At 34.6% G+C, this 27,094-nt stretch overlaps 1 protein-coding gene across 3 annotated transcripts in view; it reads right to left on the reverse strand.

Annotated features, from left to right (window-relative positions):
- Positions 1-19,310, reverse strand: part of rn (rotund) — a 150,202-nt gene extending 130,892 nt beyond the window's left edge. For 2 of the 3 annotated variants that reach the window (XM_053763040.2, XM_053763038.2), the window contains exons 1-2: positions 19,137-19,296; positions 8,607-9,205 (exon numbers count right to left, since the gene is read on the reverse strand). In XM_053763040.2, the coding sequence (XP_053619015.1) occupies positions 8,607-8,786 (180 nt within the window). In that variant the 5' untranslated portion in view covers positions 8,787-9,205; positions 19,137-19,296. Of the gene's footprint in view, positions 1-8,606; positions 9,206-19,136 lie in introns of all 3 variants that reach the window. The other variant, XM_053763039.1, reaches the window with a different exon arrangement.
- Between the last annotated feature and the right edge of the window lie 7,784 nt (positions 19,311-27,094).

Consider the following 27,094-nt stretch of genomic DNA (forward strand, 5'->3'; position numbering starts at 1 on the left):
CCTATTTTATAAATAAGTACTGGTACAATGTTAATTTTATAAATGTTTAATTAAAATAAAAAAAGATTCTTTATTCAAAAAACATACGTTGCATACGGCAACACTAATGAAACGCTACACGCCGAGTTCAAACAGTCGTGAAATTCACCCAGTTGTGTTCCATTGTGAAGAAAGCACGTTGTAAATCTGTTGTGCTCTGTTTTTTTCTATGGGATACTAACGGATGTGCGTTGATCCGTCGACGGACGTCAACGTGACGGAGCGCAACGGAATAATCAGACATGGCGCCAAGAAAAAAAAGAATATGATTACTATCCGAACACTCTGTCACTTTTCGTATTAAATCGTAAATCGTGTTTATATTAAAGTTATCACAGATGAACGAAGGCACCGTTACACCATCTATTTCATTCATACAAAGTCACGTCTCCATCCTGCATTCATTACAAGGGCAGGCGGTAAAAAACATTTCATTCATAGTACAGCGCCATCTAGTAATCGCGGCGCGAAGCTATTTTTTACAGACTTTTTTCAGCGGTTTGGAACGGTGCACAAAAAACTGGCAGAGGGCGCGACTGACATGGGTTTTTCTAGCATTTAATTGATCCAAAGCCTTTCAGAAGGAATATATTTAACTACGATCGAATTATACCTAGCTTTGTCCTGACGATATTTATAGTTTTGTATTCACTATTTTCACTTCTTTTTGTAATTTTACACAACTAAAAGTTTTAAAATAAATATAATGGGACAAATCTCACATATTGAGTTTGCCCCAAATTAAGTTCAAGGCCCCATTGTTACGTTGCATTCCGTCGTTCTGTGTTATTATCATACTGACACTAGTAACACTATATATGAAACGAAATTATTACTGGTAACGACAGCAATTTTTCGCAGGCGAAGTCGCGTGCGAAATCTAGTGACATAGATACTAATGGTGGATCGCTTCCAAACTGCAATATATCAAACATCAATGTCAAAAGTACGTCGACCCCGCTAAAACAATCCGAGCGTAGGGTCGGTGTGTGTGTGGGGGGGGGTGATGGTGAAAAATCGTTTCTTGAGGGTTTTTTGCCGTTTTTGCGGACTCCTGCGAGCGATGTGTGCCACGCCTTAGATCTGGACCGATTTATTATTAGATAGTATTAGAAATTTGAGGTTAGGGTGACATGAGTTTGCGCCATCTGCACATTTTTTCTTGTCCATGTTTTTATTAAAAATATCTTATAAATGTCCGGTGAAATGAAATATATACATTTAAAAAAGGAAGAAGTATTTTACTGCACATAAAGAAAAAACAATATTTTTTTCTTCTATCGATACTATTATATATATACTATTATATTTCGATATATACTATTCGATACTGTCATTATAACCTCCTCTTTGCAACTTGGTTAAAAACATACTAGCCATCAACAAAAGGAAAATGTGTGTCAGTATGAAACGCCCCCACCTCCCTTTCTAAGCCACGCGAGGGGGGAAGACAATTAATTTAAAAGACGAACCGTGTTCTTTCAACCGCAGGCTGTCATCATTAATATATGAGGATAGGGTAGTATTGCTACTCTTTACTTCCTTTCTTGAATACATAGAGAAAGACGAAAAAATGTCACGTGTGGTTCCGCCCTAGAATAGGACCACTCCGTATCCCCCCGTCGATGTCGTACGAGGCGACTAAGGCACACAAAATATGCTTATTTATGACTAGACTATGTTGCCCGGGGCTTCGCTCCCGTGGGAAGTTTGACATAAAATATATTTTATGTCAAACTTCCCACGGGCAACACACTATAGCAATCCTTTCTAATGGCGGAAGAATTTTTGAAATCGGTTCGGTAGATTCTGAGATTACCCGGCTCAAACATACAAACTCAATACATAAACGTTTACCTCTTTATAATAATATTATAGATTGAGTTCGGTGACAGCGTGGAACTGGCATGAAATATAGCTAACATAAAAAAAAAAACAAAACTTGCTTCTGCAACTGGCCAGCTACAATTAACGTCAATGTAGAATTCCGCAAAATTTGCGATGTACCCGACCGGGAAGAAATAAATTCTTATCAAGACGTTTATATCTTGATGCGCGTTTGCCAGTGTCCATAACGAGGTAATTGGCATTTTTTATACTTAATAAATTTAATAATATAGGTACTTACACAGGGAACATGACACGAGTGGTATGTTGTTAGAAACTTATTGGATTAGAAATATAATAGCAGTAATTTAAAAGTAAAGAAATAATATTTGAATATAATGTTATGACTTGTAGTGTTTATTCTACTCTGCACAGGATGATTTCTTGAAGACCTGACAGTTTTTCGTATCGGTTCTTAAAACTGATGAAAATATCAAATACAATTAGAATTTTTCAAACAATGATCAAGTTATCTTTTTTATTTTTCTTCATTCAGGCTTATACTAAGTAAGTCAAACATTTTATGTCGTAGGTTCATCACATCTTGGACTAGTAAGATCAACCCCGAATTTCGGGATAAAAGGTTTTGCGTAATTAAATTAAATTCATCACTTAAACACACTTCCAAAATAGAATTTACAATATTAGTAAGTTATTTACAGTAAATTATTAAAATAATCAAACACGATAATCAAATGTCACTTTAAATAATTTTTTTTATAAATATTTGACTGAAAATCAACGCGAGGAGCAACCCCAAGGAGCAAATATTATCGTTGAGCAATGGCACACATACGCGTTACTTATATGTGATTATCTGTTCACTTAATTATTGTACTTGTATTATTTTTTATTTGATGTGTATCTGTGTGTTCTGTTGCTGCGAATAAAATTTTTATCTATCATTTTAATACGACTCCTGTTCATACTGAGCTAAATGTTTAAAATATCACCACTCATAGCCTGATCAAAACTTTTCAAAAATTGTCACATACAGGGTTGTTCATTCCCCGAAGTCGCCCCCCAAAGACTTGATTAATGACGTCACAGACGATCGTTAGCCAGTGTCGATTCTATCCAACCCCAGGGATGTGTGACGTGGCGTTACTAACAAACAAAATCTAAGATATATTTTGTCACATTTTTGTTACAGGAATGTGTAGGTTAATACTATTAATCCGATTTTCTTCAAAATTAAATCATTTCATCGGTCATATTCTAAATTAAATGATATTTACCAAAGCTACTAGCTTCCATTGTGATTCCATTTTGATTCTATTGTTACGATAGATGGTAATAATTGTATGAGAAATGACATCGCATTGATCAACAATCACACAGAAATTGTATGGAGATTCGACGTACGTCAGTGTTAAAACCTATAGAAAACAACGGAGCTACTCGTACGACTGAGCAATGGGGCAAGGATCTTCTTCTCCATAGTCGTATTCCTCATGACTGATGGTTGTGGTCATTACATGGAATGAAACACAAGTAACAACTTTCTTGGCATTATTAATGGAGTGGTTTGCCATTGCCTTCTCCATTTCACACACAAGTTAATAAGAATCAACCAGTGTGCAGGTTTCCTCACGATGTTTTCCTTCACCGGAAGCAAGTGGTGGTCGACGAAAACTACTATACATGAGTCAGATTGGTGTACAAACTCACGTGGCACAAGTAGGATTCAAACCTGGAACCTTTCGATCCACAGGCGGGCGTCTTAACCATTACACCACCACCGCTCAGCACCAGCGCAAGGTGCCTAAATTTTAGATACCAAGCTTGCCTTGCAAGCTTGCTTGATATCTAAAATTTAGGCAGCTGCATAAAAGTAACAAGTTTTTCTACATTTTCCTATAGTATATTTGTGTGTGTTGCCATCGGCTTGTCTCCACAAACCATACATCAACGTCCGTTCCTCCAGTGAAGATTTTTATAATCCCGCTCGGGATTTTAAGGGGGCGGGAGAGGGGATAAGCCTGCGACTAATAGCCGAGGATTATTCTAGTATAAAAACAAACTGCAGTATAGTTTAATAATATAAGAACTAATCTTAATTGTATTATGTTTTAAAAGTGTTTTAATTTAAAGTAAGTTTGTTTGTTATCTCTACATGCTCTACATCTACTCAACCAATCCACCTTGAAAAAAACGCGGGCGAAGCCTCCGTCAAAATAAACTACAAAAATAGTTTTGTTCCAATTAAATTAACATTCATTTCATATTACCCGGATTCGTGCACCTTGGGAGATCTTATGAAAAGTACAAATGATGCGATCGCCGTGGCAGAAATTCTATTCCGAAAAAAAAAAAATAGGCTAACAACTATATGTTGTTAACTAATGTTGGAAGTTTCAATTAGAACGGTCGAAATTTTGGTATCAATAATAATAATAATAATAAATCATTTATTGCAGGCACTTGTAAAATACATGACCCATATCACACTATAGACTAAAATAAAAAAAATAAAAAAATAATACCTAATAAAATAATATTATTTGCTATTACAGTCGCGATGCACGGAAAGACAATATCTTAAAATATGGCTGCTCAGAGCTAACCTAACGTATTAAAAGCAAAACCTCCTAAAGACTACTTGGGTAGGTACATCAAAACAAGCAATTTTTATTTAACGATTTTTCGTGATTCGTAGTTTTATTTTTCATACAACACAATCTAATTTGCGATTCTACACATGTTAACTGTATGTAATAGCCGAGCAACACTGTCTCGACAGTACAGTAGCGTTATGTAGCGGCATCGAATCGAGTTAACGTTTTATAGAAACGACATTAAAACTGAAAAAAAAAAATTCTTTTTTGTATTTATTACGTTTAGACAAAAGCCGTAGAACAAAAGATGTTAGTCTCTATGTACCTTATGCGCCTTTGGAAGGCTATGCGTTAGATACCAGTAACCCAGTATAGAAACTTGACAATTCTGCCATAAGTTTGTGTCACGCCATATATTCCATTTTAGCGGAGACCAGCCTTTAGAAAAATACTTGAGAACAAATAGTTATTACGCTAATACCTGCAAGCCGAGCTGAAAGATGAGAAGAATGCATTGTGGCGTCTTATAATCTTCACTAATAAAAAAGAATAAAAATCTTCACTAATATGATTCGCCAAGTCGACACGCTAATAAGAAGATTATGCAAATAAACCGATTGATTGATTGACTATAGTTTATTATATTGATTTATTGATCCAAATGAACCATTCCTCTTTAGCTTACAAGTCAGTTAATTCATAAATCAATGTTATAATTAATCGGTTCGTTATTCTTTCGCAAACTGAACAAAGAGATCCTAAATCAAATTTGCGTGTAGATAGACGATGAATTATTAAAAATTTTAATATCTAATGTTGTTCAAATTATACAAGAAATTACAGGAACCTTCGGAAAGATTTTAGCGCAACATTGTTTAACAATTGAGTAATTATAATGAGCGCATGGTACGGAATCTTTTATTCGAAAATTGACAACCTTTTTTATGATTCTGTTGTGGTCCAGTGGTTAAGACGTCTAGAAAGCTATCCCAACTAATAAATGCGAAAGTATGTTAGTATGTTTGTTACCACTTCACGCTCTATATACACAACCAATCTTCATGAAATTTTGCATACATGTAGTTTGAAGTATGGAGAAGGACATAGGGTACGTTTCATCTGGGAAAAATAACTGTTCCCGTGGGAAATTAAATGCGAGTGAAGCCGCCGCCAAAAGCTAGTTTGAAATAAATTTTGGGAATACCGTCTACTAATGTGTGAAATATGAGGTATGTACTAAAACAAACAGTAGATAAAAAGAGAATTTTCGATAATATCATGTCCGTGAATCGATGAAGCGGTGGTGGTGTATAGGTTAAGACGCCTGTGGATCGAAAGGTTCCAGGTTCGAATTTTACTCTTGCCACATGAGTTTGTATACCAATCTGGCTCATGTATTGTTTTCATCGACCACCACCTGCTTCCGGTGAAGGGTAACATCATTAGGAAACCTGCTCACTGGTTATTAACTTGTGTGTGAAATGGAGAAGGCAATGGCAAACCACTCCATTAATAGTGCCAAGAGAGTTGTTGTGTGTGTTTCATTCCAAGTAATGACCACGACCCTCAGCCACGAGGAAATACAAGACTATTCAAGAAGAATCCATGAATGAAACTGATGGCAGGTGTCTAAGTCAACACTTAACGAGATGATTACTCACGTACCAGAAACGTGATAGCTTTTTACAGCATCAGAGGAAGTACTTGTTTCTTTTTTTTTTTTTTAAGAAAAATAGAGTAAAATAGTGCAATTCGCCTCTGGCAGCGGCGTGGAGAACTGGGCAGTCGTGCGTGAAACTTCAGTCAAACAGGTTGGTTTTTTTTTTTCTTTTTTTTCGGTCTAATGGTGAGCACGGGCGGTGTCATGGACCCAGCGGCTGCGGTCATCTCGTTTGATTCGGTGACGTACGATGGTAGGGCTATAAGTTACAATAATAGGACAAATAATTTTAAACAATCGCGTTTCAATATTAATATCTTAGTACAACTATTAAACGCGCACGTAACTTTTATACTTAGGACGTTGCGGTGAACAAAAAAAAATTATAGGTACTACTCCACTACTCACTTGATATTTGTAAAACAATGCACAATTTTAGTCATTAAATTCCTAATTTTGTAACTAATATTAGAATGTTTTAATTTTTATGTGTCAATCCTAATTATAATCCTAACTAAAATTATAAATACGAAAGTAAGTTTGTTTGTTACCTATCTCTTCATGCTCTATCTAGTTAGCCAATCTTCTTGAATTTTTCATCCCGGAAAATAACGCGGGCGAAGCCACGGGCAAAAGCTAGTATCAAATAAACTACAACAATAGTAAATAGAATAAATAATTCAATAAAAGTATTCCATATATCTTTGTTCCACTCATACGTGGAATTAAAGAAGATATAAATATATATATTAACGTTAACTAATGTCAGTAGTGTGTAGCTTTTTGAGATATCCTACTTATAGTATAAATGCGAAATTTGTGAGCGTATGTATGTATGTTACTCTTTCACGCAAAATCTACTGGACGGACTGTTATGAAATTTGGTACACATGTAGAATATAACCTGAAATATTACATAAGGTACTTTTATCTTGAAACTCCCTCTGTGCTGCAATGCTAGCACAACTTATATAATTTAAAATTTGACGTCAAAAAGTGCTGTGAAGGTCTAATTCCTAAATAAATTTTCATACTTTGGATAAAATAAATAGTTAAGTAGTTAAAAAAAAACACTCGTTAGTTTTTTTTATTGAAAACAATCAATTTCCTGTTTACAAGTATCAAGTGACAGACCAATTTATTTTTAGATTGTTTTCTCTCAAGTTGTTTTTAATAAAATGGAAATTGAGCTGTTATTTTTGTACATTATATAACAAGATCTTTTAATTATCTTCTAATTCTTCTCGTAACAAGTCTTTTAAACATTTTTATAACAAAAATTTGAAGCGAATGTTTTTTAATTAAAGCTCAATCGCGTAAAAACGACTGGACGGATTTTGATGAAATTAAATAATCAAACATTGTGCCTAGTGTGTAGTAATAGTATAGGTACATTCTAGTGAACTAAAAAACTAAACTCAAGTGAACTGAACAAATGTACAGGTTTTCACACGAAGTTTTCCTTCACTGGAAGTAACTTGGGGTCTATGAAAACTACCATACACGAGTCAAATTGGTATACATGGAGCAGTATATTATATGGAGCAGGATTCGAACTTACGATCTAATGCCAACGGTCTTAACCACTTGACCAGCACCACTTCAAAAAAACAACACAGTACAATAAATTTACGAAAATAACAGTCCTCCAAAAATGCCATTTTAGATTTATTTCATGTCATTTTACTATAATAGTTCTCATAAATCAGTAATACTTCGCATTGAAATACAAATTTATGTTTTTTATCTTCGATCCAAAAGACACCTATATATCGTGTAGACACCTATATAAACCTGGGAATCGAATGATCCCATACAGGTAATATATATAGTGTATAAACCGAGTGATCCCATACAGGTAAGAAGTGGTGGTGGTGTAATGGTTAAGACCCCCGCCTGAGGATCGAAAGGTCCCAGGTTCGAATCCTACTCGTGCCACATGAGTTTGTATACCAATCTGACTCATGTGTAGTAGTTTTCATAGACCACCACTTGCTTCCGGTGAAGGAAAACATCCTGAGGAAACCTGCACACTTGTTGATTATTAACTTGTGTGTGCAATGGAGAAGGCAATTGCAAACCACTCCATTAATAATGCCAAGAAAGTTGTTACGTGTGTTTCATTCCACTTACTGACCACGACCCTCAGTCATGAGGAATACGACTATGAAGAAGATACAGGTAATTAGTTTTTTAAAGAAATATGTACCTACTATGGTTTGTAAAACATAGCTTGATCCCTGTGACAGATGACAAATAGTATGAAAATAAAAAATCTGTCTCTGTCGCTCTCATCTCGAATGTATCGGCTCATCCTGCTGTCATAGTTATCAAGCTATATTTTAAAAAGTTAAAGTATACAAGTTAAAATATGTTTTAGCGAGTTTATGACTGTCATAGTAGGAGTTTAAAGCTGATTTACGATGATATAGAAAAAGATGATATTACAGAAAAAGTCTTACCTTAATCGGAGGTGCATAATCAACCGCCATCATACAGTCACTATTGACCCCAGCCTCAGTCTTTATCATGGGGGGCCCGTGGTGGTACAGCTGCCCCATTTGGTGGTGGTGCATACCACTGTCCCCACGGCTGTACCACGTGGTATACATCCCACAGGCTTGCTCGCGACAGTCACTCATAAATACTTCATTCTAATGTCAAAATTCAGTCTAAAAATGTCCTTTTCACTATCTCAACATTTTTAGTTAACTTTTTTTTTAATGTCACATCACGCACAACATGTCCTATGTTCATATTTCGAATGTTTTTTCTCCGAACGCAAAGTCCGCGACATTATTCGAATTTAGAACACTGACTGACTATTGTTAATCTGTGGTAATTGAGTATTTTATTTTTAAATTTGGAACGCACTGAATTTTTCTTTTTTAAACAATTTAATACAGCACTAATTTATAGATTAGGTTTAACCCGTTTTAACGAATGATTTTTAATCGTATAAACTCTTAGTTAAATTAAAATATTGCACTTAGTACGAGAAATAAATATATTTTGACTATAAGTTGTCTGTTATTTTTTGTGGGTATTTTTTGTGCCGCATCTGAAACAAAAGAAAAGATTTCATTAACTTAATCGCGAATCGGTATAATGTTCTAACGAAGTGTAACCAAACATTTGATGGTGGTCCCGCCCTAAAATAGGACCATTCTATATGCTCCCGTGTATGTCGTACGAGACGACACGCAATAAACTTGGCAACTAATAGACAACAATGACATTCCCAAAGAACCCTCTTTAAAGACATGAGGCATTAAAGTTCATCCACCTGCTGTGCATTCAAAACTGTCTGTATGTCTGGGTGGACTTAGGTCTGGTATGCCAGCTCGTGCTATGTTAACATCCTGTGAATTAAGACAGTCGCACGCAAAAGTGTTGAAGTCATATTAATATGAAAAAAAAATAGTTTAGATCGAGCCACAAAAGTTTTTTTTTTTAAATTAAGATAGACAACATTATTTATTTGAATTAAGACACGCAATCACGATAAAAAATAAAAAGATATAAAGAAGTTATGATACACAAATCGAGATCGTGACCGTGTGTCACAGTGTCACAAGTAATCTCAATGGTATATTGAGATTATTTGTGACACTATGTAGTTTTTACTCGAAGAGCAAAACATACATTTTCAGTCACCACTTTTTGGGGGGAAATGTTGTTCTACAAACAAATTTACAGACATATACATATTCTTCAGATCTTCTTCTTCCGTGCCTTATCCATTCGTTTAAGGTCGTATGTTGTCGCCAGGATGGTAAGTAAAACAGGATACACAAAATTAAGATATTCCTCGTAAAGTAATAAATTGAATAAATAAATTAATAATTCCAATAATTAATTAATAAAAAATGTATGTATTAATATGACCAATTTTATGTGTCCACGGCGCATCTTGGCGCACTATTTAAGTATTTTAAAACTTGATGGTAAAAAAAAAAAACAAAAAATTGTGTACGAATAGCGTATTTAACGCCATATGGCATTCTCGATCAGTCAACATTATGACCAAGCAGAAATAGCATTATGATAAAGTGAAGCGGTGATGGTGTAATGGTTAAAGACGCCACTAGATGGCGGTAAGTAGTCGTAAAAGTCATGTCAGATGCCTATAGGCAACTTGAATAAAATCTGACACCAATTGCTAACATCAAGTGTGTTAGTTAACACTGCAGGTGTTAGCTAACGCTCGATATGATGATGATAAAGCACCTAATAAATAGGATATTCTCATAATACAATTAATACATATAAGACATTTAGACTTATAGATACACATAAACGTATATATCACAATGGCGTTTTTTGTAAATAAAGTTGACAGAACGATAGGCATACCGGTAATAATGTTTCCAACAGCAAAACTATTCCCGCTTTTCCACAAAACTTCTTACCACAAGAAAACATACAATTGAAATGTTGCCCGTCGTAAAATTCGTATTTACATATTCAATAGCAAATACAATCGATTTATTGGTTTCTCCAATCGATTTCGACATGACACAAAGTCGACATAAATATATACAAGTATATATATATTGTAGGTATCTTTCTTTTTCAATATTAAAGAACAAAGTTTGTGGAGTTCTTTCCATCTCTCTCTATCTTCGCCTTTCCATCTCTCTCTTCTTCCATCCAACATTTTGACCTCCCTGTATGATATCACTATTCCTCTTTCTCTATCTGCACCATACTACCTATATCAGCCCTGTTTGGCTTTCCTTTTCCGCTTCTGTTTTCTATTAGGTTTTCAATCAGATTATCATGTCATACCTATCTACAAGATGGCCAAACACTTTTACAAATCTAAAACTTTTAATGATAGGATATTTTATTAATTGTAAAATATTTGATTGACATTGTTTGTGCTTATTATTATAGAAGTTACCTTTATTTTCATTGGCTTAAAACCCCGTAGATATTTATAATATTGTAAAGTAAAAATACAGCTAAACATGGCTTTCAACAGGTTTATGAAATTGGTATTATCTATGATTAAATAAATACAATAAAATAAATAAATAAATGAGGACAAACCACACATTGAGCTAGCCCCAAAGTAAGTTCGAGACTTGTGTTATGAGATACTAACTCAACGATACTATATTTTATAACAAATACATATATAGATAAACATCCAAGACCCGGGCCAATCAGAAAAATATCGTTTTCCATCATGACCTGACCGGGGATCGAACCCGGGACCTCTCGGTTCAGTAGCAAGAACTTTACCACTGCGCCACCGATTTTGTCGATATTATTTTTTATGAATTAAAAACGATATAACTAAAATATTGACATACCTATTTATAAAAAATACAATTTGCAAAATAATATATTATCTTTAATTATGGAAATAATGCTTTATAAAATAACTAAATTGCAATGTACAATGATTTTAATTTTAAAAGTGAATGATTTAATAAAAATACATGTCAAGATAATAAACCTTTTTTAAATGCAAAAAAAACATCCAAGCATGGAAATAGGTAATTAGGTACGCCACATCTATTTTCTAATTTGATTCCGTCTTTGTTCGGTTTTCAAAAATAATACATATTCAATGATCAAAAGCAATCGTGACACGGATCGAAATACTGGGATATAAATAAATAAAATAAACTATATTCTGTTTCTATAGTTATTAGTATATGTTTTATAAAATAAACTATATTCTGTTTCTATTCTATAGGCTGCGGTGAAGTTTGTTGCGCCGCTTCTTCTTTACTTGCGCTTTGGAAGCCGGCAGTAGACTTACTTTAAGTAATTTTTTTGACGTTTATAAGTGATGTATATCATCCTAAATTGAATAAAGAATTTTTAATTTGAATTTGAATTTCAAATAACGAAGATTCTTATAGTACGAACATAAAAGACACGCAATCGTGAACCCAAACACTGGCATTTAAATAAAATAAAAAAGAAACAAAACAGTTACGTACACGACTGTAGTCGACATAGCATCAAGTCATAGAATTGCTAATACGGCGATAAACACCATACCAAGTAGGTACCTACACCTGTTCATATACATATATATATAAATGCTTGGGGCATTGACCTGCACGCCACGCCCATCGATACGCCCAGCTAAGCCCCGCCCACTCGTTGCCAAAACTTAGAAGATATATAGGAATATAGTATACTTATTATAGATAGCATTAGTCCAGCGTTCTATTTGACTTATGACTTCTAATAACGGGTTCGAATCCTAATGTTTAACTAGCGAATTGGTCTGGCTTCGCGCGGTATAATAGGCCGTTTTGTGTGTGACTCTTTAAGAAATTGTCTATACACCAGTGCGTGGTCTTAGACTATGTAGTGATGATTTTCACTTATTTATTCTGAGATTTTCTACGAAATGTCGTACGAGGCGACTAAGGTATAAGAGCAGCTTTGACAGCTGTTACTAAAACAGCATCCGCAATGAGGGTAGGCGTCAAGTAGACGGTCGTAATATCACAGTTATATTATTATCAGATTGCTTAAAATGTACGTAAGTATATTATTATCTTTGGCATAGGTATTTCCTTTTCATGTTTCCTCTATAATAAATAGGTACCAAATATTGTAAAACCTTCAGTCCTGACCCGTCTTAAAGGTACCGAAGTTCAACGGCCGAGGAAGAAACCGGCAAAATGTTCAAATTATATGATTACCAAAATAAGACCCGCGACGCCCCTTTGTGTTCGGCGCCCTGGGCGATCCTACCTTAACTCCATACTGTCTCTGTACAGACGTGTGTGGTTCCCGCCACTCTATCCTGAGTGGCGGGAACCACACACGTCTGTGCAGATTTTAAATTTTGTACCAATATTTTCAAATTGTAGTCGTCTCGTAGGTATGACATATAACTTACATGTCTTACGCCGAACACAAAGGGCCGTCGCGGGTTTGCGAATGGCTTTTTTAGCCGCACTAGACACAGCGTCCTAATGTGTTAAAAAGGCTTGCTAATATCGGCGATCAAGGATATATATATTGGGAGTTTTTGATATAGTACATTGATATAAATACCTAAGACATTAAAATTATAGGTCAAAATCTAATCAAAATCAGCAAAATTCGCTTCAACACTTCCCGTGACTCCAGGATTGATATAATCGAACTCACGTTTTAATTATATATGAATTATACAAATGAATAAGCTGACGATGAGTTTAAATTTAGTAATTTGTAAGCTTTAAATAATCAAAATTGCTAGGATTGCCAACTGCCCTCTAACCAGCGGCGGCCTTATCTGTTTTTGAGAGCGCGATGTAACGATACGGGGCGCCCATAGAAATCCCGCCCCAGGCCATTTATAGCGCTAGGACCGGCACTCTTCTGAGACTGCAGACAAACACAGTAAATCAAAAGAACAAAAACTATTACGAATGCGATGATTCAGACATGCAAAACGCACGCATACTATCCACCGTTTTTTTTAAATCGTGCGTAGTATTTAGCTTCCATTCATTGCGTATTAGCATCAAAAAAAAAAAAACTGAACCACTCGAGTAATGGCTATGTTAATAAGTTTCCGATGACCACGACATTTTTTTTACGATTGTTTTGTCTGTCGTGCGTTTTCCCACGGTGTTTTCCGTATACGGCGATCACGGAATCCGAAATATTTATGCCAAATAGTAATGCATACTATAATACGCGTACGCGCATCGGTTCGATGCGTTGTGTGTACACTGAACAGCTTCATATGAGGCAGTTCAGAACTTTAAAAATAATTCATTGGACTATAGATATGAGGGAGACAAAATAACATGTCTATGAGACTCCTCGCTCACTCATTTTACAAATTTCCCGGCCAATTGGCCTGTGCCAAACCGAGAGGTCCCAGGTTCGAATCCTATTCGTGCCACATGAGTTTCTATACTCTGATTCATTGTACCTATGGTAGTTTTCATCGATAACATTTGTTTCTGGTGAAGGAATCACTGTGAAACCTGCACACTGGTTGATTCTTATTAACTTGTGTGTGAAATGGAGAATGACAATGGCAAACCACTCAATTAATAGTGCCGTGAAAGTTGTTGTGTGAGTTTAATTCCACGTAATGACCACGACCCTCGGCCTTGAGGAATCTGAAGAAGAAGAAGCAAGCCAAAAGCGTCTCAACTTGGCATTTCTGTCTTTGGTGTTGCCATTTCTTTATTAAACCTTCCTTTTCTGCTCTTTTTTGCCCAGCGTATAATAAAATTCTAAAATTCTGATTGACGTTTAATAATGAATGCGTTCCATGTCACGCTAATATTAATTTATGTTGTGTATTGTTATAATGTGCACAACTAATGAAAAGTTTTGAAAAAGTTGAACTAGGTAGGTACCTAGTGGCAATATCGGTCACATATCTTGATTTCAATATGCACTCCTTTATAGCTTTTTAAATTTGTAATGTTTAAAAATTTTAAATAAATTTAAGTACTCATATGTATTCACAATAATGTGTATTGAAAGTTGATTTAATCAGTTAGGTAATAGGAAAAACGGTAATTAATTAAGCAAATATTCAAATTATGCTGTTTTATATTCATAACATTTTTTGTACTTAAATCCTTTTTAGGGTTCTCTAACAGAAAATCAAAACGCAGAAATGTTTTATTCCGCCTCGAAACATTTTCTCAGGATATGGATATACAATATAATTTATTATTTATACTCTATTGAAGGCGGCATTGTCAGGATCCACGAAGCCGACAATGTTATCCAAAAACGGATTGATGGCTTGCCTCTAGATGTTTAGTCCTAGTTTGTGTTGTATGGGGAAAAAAACCATTCTCAAATAATAATAACAATATAATCGACATCAAATATAGGAACATTTAAATAATAAAATAAATTTAATAAAGATAACGCTTATATTTTGCTTACATCTACATAAGTATAGTAAACTCCTGTTTAGTGCGTATTGAATGAAACTCCTGTTTACAACTTGTGTGCTTTTGTAGATGTAAGCAAAATATAAGCCATATCTTTATTTAATTTATTTTATACTAGCGACCCACCCTAGCTTTGCACGTGTGCAATTTTATGCTTGATATATATACATATACTATATACCCTTACTCTTAAATTAGTCTATCTATTGCGTGGTTTAAAAGATTTAAGTATAAATAGAGACAGACAGCGGAAAGCGACTTTGTTTTATACTATGTAATGATAATGATATTAAATTGACATGTACTTTTTGATTAATTCTATATTACTATTCATGACATTATATTTAATTTATAATAATAATACCTTTAGTGTATATTTATAAAGATTAAACATCAATATTCACAATGCTCAGATAGGATTGTAAATAGTTTTAAGACCAAATGTAATATTACTGAATAAATGAATATAAATATTCTATATATTATTTAACTCAATATATCTATACAGTTTGTGCTGTATTTTTTTAGTCAAACATTTTTCTGAGATCCACGCCGTAATCTCAAGAACACCGATTATATTATTTTATATACGGAATCCTGACGAGCGCGCGGTTCCAACTCGCTCTTGGCCCCTATATGTTTTATATAAACTTGAATATAAAAAAAATCACATGAATAGTAATGACTAGTAATAATCGAATTAGCATATTGTATGAAGTCGTGTATGAAAGGAAATCGGAGGATGTGTAACACTGCCAAATAATGTTAGTTTTTTTTATTGTTTTACGTGTATAAAGCCAATAAATCACATGAAAAAATATATAATTGATTGCTTTGATTTTATGTTTGAATATTCAAACTTAACATTTTATTGTTGAAAATAGGTCAACTTAAATAAAAAATTAAACGTAATTAAACTATACTTATTTACAAGCTTTTGTTCAGTTTCACCTGTCCCGATGTTTGCCTGTCTGTAGGTGATCAGATCTTGCAAGTTAGATTTCTCCTACCAGTTGTCATACAGAGTTGAAATGTTCCACGTTGCTTCAGTTTCCGTGACAAACGCATTATTATGATAAGCATGACATGATGGTGTACCCAGGATCGGCTTCCAACGAGGGAACTGTTCAACGGTTTACAGCACGGACATGGGTATGACGACAATAAAACCTTGTGGCAAAAATTACATAAAAAAAAAAATTACCGCGTCTTTGTGATTTCACAGCAACATATATATATATATATATATATATATATATCAATATTAAAATACATTTTATAGGAAATTAACTGTTTACCCGCGACTTCGTCAGCGTGGAACGGTTATTTCTGACAGCTCAATTTTCAACTACCAGCCCCCGTTGTACTCATTTGAGGGTAGATTTTTGAAAAATAACCTTGCATTTGTTTGATTTTTTCTTTTGTTCTTTATCTACAAGCTTAGGTAATTAAACGGAACCCTATTAACGCTTTTCGCGCAAATATAATCCAAAATTCAATTTGATTATCCTTACACAAAACAAAGTCGTCTGCCATGTCTGTCTGTCTATTTGCGACAAACTCAGAAACTACTGCACAGATTTCCATGTGGTTTTCACCAATAGATAGTCTAATTCCTGAGGAAGGTTTAGGTATTAATTTTAGGCATTATGATTCTAGGTATCTGAGCGAAACCGGAACAGGCCACTAGTTTCTTATAAAATCGTAATCCTATTTACATACCTATCCTACTTGAGTAATTAATCAGTATTCACTTAGTCATAAAAAAATTAATAATTTATGATCACTAAAGTCATGTAATAACGTAAGTAGTAACGTAAATAGGAACAATACTTATGTTCGTTTTTTTCGTTGATTATATTTATGGAAATCAATTAGGTATTTTTATAGGTACCTATCAAATTCAAATTCAAAATTCTTTATTCAATTTAGGATGATATACATCACTTATTGACGTCAAAAAAATTACTTAAACTAAGTCTACTGCCGGCTTCCAAAGCGCAGATGAAGAAGAAGCGACGCAACAAACTTCACCGCAGCATGTTCTCCAAGGCACACACACAAGAGTATAATAAATTATACATCTAAACTTTCTTTAATATCTTATTATCTATTCAAATACCAGCATCAAAATTCTTTGAGTAATTTTACAGATTTATTTAGTTAAATACAACGATACACAATATGTATCCTTTTAAAGTATTTAGTAAGAAAAAAATAGGCACTTAACAAAAATTTCTTACAGTAACACAATATTATCATCCTAAACACGTTCGTTGTCAATCTCACAAAACTGCAAACAATTCCTGACAAGCGTTTTCCGTCCATCCACGAACACATCACACTCAGGTTCCTGGTTCAGGAACGCGTTGAGATCCGCTAGTGTAGGTACCTACTGTAACTATCGATTATGAATTGAAATATATTATTATTAGATAACATTCTAATACTTTTTTTCAACACACACGTAATGTTATTCAGCTCTGGGGGCTGACTGCGTCAAAACGTACATCAAATTAACTCTTAGGTTTTTCTAATCTTCGTTCGAAAGGTTTTAAAATGTAATTAAGGAATAATAATTAAATTCATCGTGTGAAAAGTATTAAAATGTTATCTAATACCTAATTATTTTAATTCATAAGCGATCCCAATCGTTATAGTACCTGCCTACATAGAGACAGATAAACTAGCGGGAAGCGACTATGTTTACGATTAGGTACCTACCTAGGTAGGTACATTAGGTACCTAGGTACTTAACAATTGTTTCACTGGTTCGTAAGATGTTTAAATACCTACCTGCCTAGGTACATTATAGTATTTGAGGGTCGGTAATGCTAGTGTAAGAATTGAATAAATAAATTGGTAAATCTTAGTCAAAAGCACAAGTAACTACTTAATGGTGAATTGATTTTTCAATTCGTGTTTTTAACGACGAAATTATTTTAAAGCTTTTAACATTTATAGAGATTTTAAGGTTATAAAATTCTATATTAAAGTACTTATATCACTATGATAGTTTTCACGTAGATTATCATCACGAGTGTCTTTACTGATCCATATTATAAAACAATGTCCTCTGCTTCGTCTGTCTGTCTGTTCGCGATAAACTCAAAAACTACTGCACGGATTTTCATGCGGTTTTCACCGATAGATAGTTTGAATCCAAAGGTTTAGGTGTATAATTTATTATTATTTTACCCGAGCGAAGCCGGGACGGGCCTAGTATATTATAAATGGGAAAATGTGTAAGGATGTAGGTAGGTATATTGTATGTTTCACTTTCACTCTTTCACGCAAAATCTACTGAACGGCTTGTTATGAAATTTGGTACATGGATAGAATATAACCTGGAATAATATACAGGTAGGGTACTTTTTATCCCGAAATTCCCACAGAAAAACTAAATGCGAATCTTTAATTTCTAAACTTTTGATTTTTAATCAATAAGTATTAGGTAGGTACCTAATACCTACTTCACGCAAAATTTAGGTACCTGACGATGTTTTTTTTATTAGCTGTTAAGTCCCACTGCTGGGCGAAAGCCTCCCCTAACTTTCTCTACGCATTCCTAACCTTATTGATTACGATTTACGATCTAAGTATCTATTATTAATTAATTATCCATACACAAAGGTGACCAGATATGTAAGTAGTAGGTATGTTTTATTGATTCATTATAACAGTATAAAAATCAACTAGGTATTTTGGCGTTATCATTACTCGTCTTTTACTATTCAGCGGCAACGTTTAATAGCATTAGTGTGTCTCTAAATCCTATCAGAGGTAAAGGTATTAAGGTTGTCTCTCAACTGAGCGTTTTCCGGCTACTTCCTTATTTGTTAAACGTCGGAGCCCAGAGTTCTTCCTACTTTTTCACCACTTCGCACGGTCCAATCTCAATGCCACAACGTCATGCAACTAAACGCAGCTTTCGAATTTCCATATCTTGGCTCTGTCTACCCCGCAAGGGTTAAAGACATGATACTGTACCAGTACTGCACATATCAGACCATAAATCGGTACTTATTATAGACTATATATAGGTAGTGTGCGCCAAAACATTTTTAAAAGCTACCGGACAATCAAATAGGTACTTACATTAAAAAAATACGTTTTACATGAAAATCATTACCTTCACACATCAAACACTGCACATCACAAACACCAGTCAACAGTGATACACATAACACTGATAAAGTTATCACAAAAAAAAAACCGACAGAACGGAAAAAAACGCGCGTTTTTTCCCCTCGACGCGACCGCGCCGCTCCGTCGTCCGTAGCGACTAAAAACTTACTGGCGAAAATGCGTAGGCGTTATGCACTAGAACGGGACGTATATACAATTTTCCTTTTGCCAGAACGAGTAGGATGTATTGTCGGTGGGCGTGGCTATGTGGGAGTGGCCTCCATATAAATGACAAGCTGTTTTATCTCATGTGATTCTGCAAGTTTTTGCAACTAGTGCATTGTCTTAGCGTTTTTTTGGATGAGCTATGAAAGTGTTTGGGTATTAAATTGATTCCGTTGAGGCAGGTTAGGGATCTAGGATTTCAGGTTTTTTTTTATAGATAGTAAGGGTTGTTGACCTTTGTACGGTTAATTTGGCTTTCCATGCAACTAATGTTCTTTGGTGTAGTGGATAAAGCGCGGCGTATCGCCGTGTAGAGACACCTGGGTTTGATTCATTGCGTGGGATTTTTTGTATTTACCGATGCCTGCTATAATAGATTTTTTTTTGTAATTTTGGTGCAATAAAGAGTATTGTATTGTATTGTATTGTAGATTGGTATAGATTTAGAATACCGTTCATACGATCTTATTAGTGTATCTTTCTCAATTTTTGCGGTTCCGTAAAACGGGACTCGATTAGGTACTTACTTAGACGCTGTCAGTCCGTCTGTCGGTCTGTTTGTCTGTATCAACCGTTATTTTCATAAATGATGTATTTCAGTTGACGTCATAACTATACATAGTTACTAAAAATAGAAAAATATGTATATTTTCGGGGGCCATACAACATTTTTCGTTTTTTGTAAATAATGTTACGATTGTGAGTCCGACTCGCGCTTGGCCGATTCTAGTGTGTTATTACTAGGACTGTCAGCCATTATTAATAATAATAAAAATTTAATAAACCCCGCAAATTTGACACATGACACATGACACATGACACACAGGACACATGACATTCAATAGAAAAAAAAGCGATATGGCAAGATTCTTCTTCTGGATAAGGAATTAGAAATGATTAGGTACCTACTCGAGTAAGAATGTTTCAAAATAATTTAAAAAATCCAATTGTGAATGTTATGAAGGGTAAATGGTTACGTAATCATCCACTTTATTTTACTAAGTAAGTACCTGTTACACTTATTGTTTCTTATAGCGACGAAAAGAAAATTTATGTAATTGTTTTCTTACAATACCTATAATAATCTCGACAAAAGCGAATGTTCGTAACGTAGACATAACTTTGTTCATTAAAACTTTTAGTGTAATTATTATATTTATTATTATATACTTCTCTTAATTTTTTTGTTTTTTTTTTAAAAAAAAACGGCAATTTTATCTGCAGAAAATAGTTCCTATTTAGTCAGTGCTAGTTTTTAAGGAAATCTTATAAAAACCATCAAAAATAATAATAACAAAATGTTCCAAATTTAACATGAAAAATATTGTTTACGAAAAGAAAATAGTTTAGGTAAAAAATAAAAGATTTAAAAATTGTGAATGCTTATCATTCCAATTTCATTTATGAAGTAAAATTAAAAAGTAAAATACTTTGTGTTTCTCAGCAGGCAGCATTTTATGTCAAATTTAAAATTTCAAATATCGAATCGCATCGACTTCCAATTTTCAAATTTGAACTTGGAACGTGGACGTTCGGATAACGTACAAAAACTGACCACGCAATGCCGCCCGTCATCTCCAAAGAACAGAGACGAGAATGGAATCGTCATTACAAAAAGTATTTTTATATACATACGCAAATAAGATCTTTTTGCGACTATAGATTTTATATAGAATAGAGATTAATGTATTTTTTATCATTTCTTTGGAAGATGTTCTATTATTACTTATCGGAACTTATTTAATTGATTCTTGGCTCAGGACGCATTTTAGTTTCACGTTGTAGCAATAATCGGTGTAACTATTAGGTATTACTTATTTCATATCTGAAAATAAAAAGAAAATAATAAGAAAGCTAACTTACTTTAAAAAGACTATCTGAAACATTTTCAATTCAGGCTAGATAGAATTTTATTTTTTACTTATTTAAAGCCATTATATGTCCCACTGCACTATTTATCCATTCTGGTCCTGTGTTGAAGCTTTGCAGTTTTTATGGAACCTGTCAAAATCATCACACTATCTGGAATCTCCAGCGATTTCAAGACTTCCTGTTAAACACTTCTGTACATTTTCCTGACATTACTTCAACATCATGCAGGATACCAGTGTTAAGAAGTTGCACGTAAATTATACTAATTACACTAATACAAACCACCCATTGACATGGCGCACAAGTTAACCCCATTTGTCATGATTTAGGAAGATTTCTTTGTCATTAATACGTTGTTTATAAGTTTAGAACTTATTATAGTGCTGCATTTTAGCGCGACACATCGTACCAGTAATTTAATTTTAAACATTGAAATAAGTATGTATTATCTTATTAATTTGAAAAAATAAAATCTTCTCCATTCCTTTCAGTGTTCTCCAGAAATATGCCGCCTAGCCGTGCAGACTATGCGCAAAAAGGGCGTCCTTACCAAACGTTCATTTTATCACATGCGTTCCACGTTCGAAAAGGACAACACCAACGACATCCAACGTAATCTGAACTCTGTAAAGCCTTCGCGAAAATTATGCGTCTATAAGAAAATTATGCAGAAGGAACGCGGGTCAACTTATATTGGTTTTTTAGTTAAGAGGGCATTAAAGAAAGCTTTTTGTCTTTGTCCATTGTTTGAAGTAGAAGGGGTATCGGCTAATGACTGTTCGCGATTGTATTTCGATTTTAGTAATTTCATACTTTAATGAAATTTTGGAGACTGATTTAGAAGGAAAAAAATAATTATTTCGTGTAGATTGGCTTTGCTGTGCTTTTTAAATGACGGGTGGACAATTCTTTTTCCGCCCGGAGTTTTCGGCTCTGGCCGTATTAAAAATAATAACGTATAGAAAATGGAACATGATTCAACGATAATATTTTTTGAATTTTCGAACATATTCCTACGACGAATTAAATGATTTGACGCGTTTTCTTTAGACAAATAAATATAAATATATTAGGACAAATCACACAGATTGAGCTAGCCCCAAAGTAAGTTCTAGACTTGTGTTATGGGATACTAACTCAACGATACTATATTTTATAACAAATACATATATGATAAACATCCAAGACCCGGGACAAACAGAAAAAGATCATTTTCCATCATGACCCGACCGGGGATCGAACCCGGGACCGCTCGTTTCAGAGGCAAGCACTTTACCACTGCGCCACCGAGGTCGTCAGAATTTTTTTTTAAACAATGTTGAAAATCAAAACAAAGAGTGCTATGCAAATTTAATTTTTTTGTTTAATTTCCAATGAATTTAGTTAAGTTTTATTTATTATTGTTAAGTCAAAATGGCTATTACTATAATTTTCGACTAAATATGCTTTATAATACTGTTATATACTGTTATATAGAAGCGGTGGTGGTATAAAAAGGGTTGTGGATCGAAAGTTCCCAGGTTCGAATACTACTCGTGCCACATGAATTTGTATATAATCTGACTCATGTATAGTTTTGTGTATGTATACCACTTGCTTCCGGCGAAGGAAGCCTATTAATTAATAGTGCCAAGAAAGTTGTGTGTGTTTCATTCCACGTAATGACCACGACCCACAGCCATGAGGAAATACGACTATGAAAATATGACTGTTATGTACTGAAATCACAACTATTCCCAGTTGGATATCTAACGTAATTATTCATAATTACACCAGTAATTTTCACCACAAACCTAGTATTCATATTGACAGACACTCTCATACAAACATATAGAGTGCATATCGCTTTATATACACTCGTATAGAGCGCGCGTAGATGACAATGCCTCTTGTCTTCGTGAATTAAAAAACTACAAAATTCGTTGTGTATCCACTATCTATATCTGTATATGTAAAAGAACAAAGGTCTGGACTGATTCATCAACGCCCAGCCGAAACCATAGAAACTATAAATTTGAAATTTTAACAGTGCTTTATATTATCACATTGTGCTCAGACAAGACAGGATTTTTCAAAATTCAACCCCTGAAAAGGAGTAATTTGACTTGATCTGTCAATGTCAAATAAAACACTTTTAAGTACAGACAAGGATAGCTAGCTCCTACGGAAGGAGAAAGAGAGATATAAGGAAGACACATAGACTGGGTTTTAAGCAACGGATACACTAGGAAGCATTTGACGCGCAACATTCTTTCCTTGTCATTACAGTTCTCATCTTCATCATCGATCTTACTCATGCATGCATGCATGAGTAATATCGACTATGTGCTATTTCACTCGAGTCAATGGTAATGCGTGAGATAGATTATATGTTGCGCGTCAAATGTTGCTTAGTGTATTCATAGCTTTATATTTAAAACACACTCTTAGTATAGTATATACCTAATTAATTATAATCACACAAACCGAAAACTAGCTCCTATGGCCCCTTTCTTCCTTCGCGAAAAAAGAAACACAAGGTATAAAGATCGGGTTCTATAGTTAACACACTCTAAGTAAGTACAGACCCAATCGATTGTGATCACAACGAAAGCTAGCTCTTATGGGAATATTGTTTTTCAACAGACTATTGTGCAAGCCTATGTGGGAATGCGTTGCGTTAGATACGTTTACATAATTGCGAGTGACGGTTTTTTAGCTAGCGTCAAGGCGAACATGCATACGGCCCTATTAGATCGATGTGTCTGTCTGTCTGTCTTTATAGGTAGCATACCATAGCTCATCAACGGGTGAACCGATTTGGATGCGTTTTTTTTTTATTTCATAGATATTTTTATGTGTTATTATGGTTCTTAGATATGTTTGATCATAATCGGTTCAGTTGTTCAAAGTTGTAGCGAAATGAATATTGAAAGTCGATTATTAATTTGTCAAACAAATAAACATGTTTGACATGGTAAATATTTTGTCTGGCTTTTTTTAATTTTCATAATAAAATCTTCTTAGGAGTAAAAAACCGTTGAGACAAGACGATAACGAATATCGCAAGACGTCTTCGACATAGGTACATGATGACTGTATAGATACTAACATATAGTTAAGTTGTGTACGTATATGTATTTATAAATAAGTAATTTTTTCCATTTTTTTTTTCCTATATAGAGATGAGAATAACACATGCTACAGCCATAAAAAAAGTAAATATTACCAAAAACTTAACGAAAAATAATTTTTAAAGTCGCGAGTTAAAAAACACAAACACGGTTCTCGTGAGTTACGCAATTAAGTACTATTAAAAAGGGGGGTAAAGCCAAGTATTTTGGGCTTGATATCGACAAGGATGATATGCGTGACAATGGTCTGAAAACTAGGGATGACGATCGTGCAAAATGGAGACGGAAATGTAGGAAAGCGGGCCCTGGGCTCCGATCCACAATGGCGGATGAGAGAGAGAGGTCTCTCTCATCCGCCATTGTGGATCTTTTGATGGTTCTTTTGATTTCACAAGTGTCTACTTGTGAAATCAAAAGAACTTTGGTCAACTACTTTTAAACTTTCGTGTTGCCTAATTATATAAATACACTATACTAAAGAATAAGGATACTGTCAGTGTGTATTGTGACGGTACTTGGTGGAGAATTATTATGGCGGTAGAAGAAGATTCTACCGGGCAGACGTCGCCGCGGACCTTTGTAACAAGGTCCGCAACGTCTGGGAAATAGAAAAGGTGTGTGCGTGTTTGATACCTGTTATTTAATAAACCGTTTAAAACTGACGACCTCGGTGGCGCAGTAGTAAAATTCCTGCCACTGAACCGAGAGGTCCCGGGTTCGTCCCGGTCGGGTCATGATGGAAAATGATATTTTTCTGATTGACATGGGTCTTGGATGTTTATCTATATATGTATTTATTATAAAATATAGTATCGTTGAGTGAGTATCCCATAACACAAGTCTCGATCTTGCTTTGGGGCTAGCTCAATCTGTGTGATTTGTCCTAATATATATATTTATTATTTATTTAGTAGGTATATATCTGTGGTCAAATCGAAAACCATGCAAAAGCAATTACTCCTCCACAACGCATCACCCCCACATTAGGTACGTGAGCGTATGATGCTATATATAGACCTATTAATATTCATTAAAATGCTCGCCAGGGCGTCTGAGCAATGTAATTAGTGATATTGGTAGTAGAGCTGCAGCGTTGGAAAAGTAAAATAAAAACTTTAAAGTACGATTATTTTCTTCCTCAGCCATAGAACGTTGGAGCCAAATTCGTATTTTTTCTAATCCAATCCGCGCGGTCTTCGATATCCTGTTGTCACACTGATATAGAAGTAATGTGTGTCAGTCGATTGGCACGAATGTAATCCTTGACAACATCAAGCCAGCACTTCTTGGGTTTGCCTGAGCTCGTCTTTTTGTCACAAGTCTATTTACAACGCCAAAAATTGATCAAAAGTGACGTGTGCTTTCCGCCCTAAGAAGAACCACAGCATATACCTCCGTGGATGTCGCAGGAGGCGAATAAGGGATACGAAGCCTTGACAGCTAAGAGGCAATAACAGTATTCCCAGAGCGGGTTGACGTCGATTTTTAGCTTCGAGGCGTCACAGCCGATTGAAATAAGTGAATTTATCTCATGAGAAAGAAGTATTCGAACGTAGGACCTTTAACCACCGGACCGCTGGAACCTAGATTAGCCGTTATTATTCTAGAGAGTACACTCACTCTTGACCTTTGCCGGCACCTGTTTTTTTGCCCAGAAAACGTTTCGAGCCACGTACGTAACTTTTATATAGAAATGTCAACATTTCCGGTCCGTAGACGCTATCGGAACAGGAATGAATGGAGTCGACTCGATTGTGAACGGTTGAAGTAGACATGTAATTTTTATTCATATTTTTAAGTTAGTTTTTTTATTTTTATTTATAACGTAAAACTTTAATTATGAATTTTAATATAATCAAATTCATAATTCTATTTAGGAACCTAAGTAAGAATGCTTCTAAGAGTCGCGTCGGTTGCACCAGTCAACTTTGACGTTGACTTTAACCTGCGCGCCGCTGACACTAAGACAAAATGGCGTACTTTGCGTTTGTCTGCACAGGTTATAGTTAATGTCAAAGTTTACGGTGCAAACCATTCTAAGTCTTTCTTTTCTTTTATAAATATATAACATTTCATTAAATTTTAAATTATGTAATTAGTCCACTTAATAATTTTTCGTACTATCAAAGTCATCAATTTATATTGTTTAATTTATCATTATAACTAGCTTTTGCCGCGGCTGCGCCTTTGTCAATTTCCCACTGGAACAGTTATTATTCCGGTATGAAAGGTACCCTTTGTCCTTCTCCATACTTCAAACCACAATATGATTTGTACATAACATTTACATTTCAAGAAGATTTGTCGAGTAGATAGAGCGTGAAGAGGTAACAAACTTACTCTCACATTTAAATATTAGTTAGAATTAGGATGTATTGTCTGTCTTAATTCCTTCGCACAGATTTCGATGTAAATTTAATATAATAACCAGAAAATTAACAAATATTTTAACCATGTTTGATTCAAACCCAAAATGGACGGATGTCAAAAACTGTTAAAAATAAATTTAACACATATCATAGCTACTCCATTCATTTGCGAATCCAACTTGCCTATATCTTTCACGGTTCATAACCAAAGATGTTAGTATGAGCACGCCATATGAAAATTATACGTCGGTAACAAACATACATACAAACTTGTTTAATGTTTAATATACTTTATTGGAAATACGTTACATTCGTTTACTGGCTTAACCGCGGATTCGCCCGCGTGGAT

Source organism: Plodia interpunctella, chromosome 23, assembly GCF_027563975.2.
Source record: "Plodia interpunctella isolate USDA-ARS_2022_Savannah chromosome 23, ilPloInte3.2, whole genome shotgun sequence".
Taxonomy (NCBI): Eukaryota; Metazoa; Arthropoda; class Insecta; order Lepidoptera; family Pyralidae; genus Plodia; species Plodia interpunctella.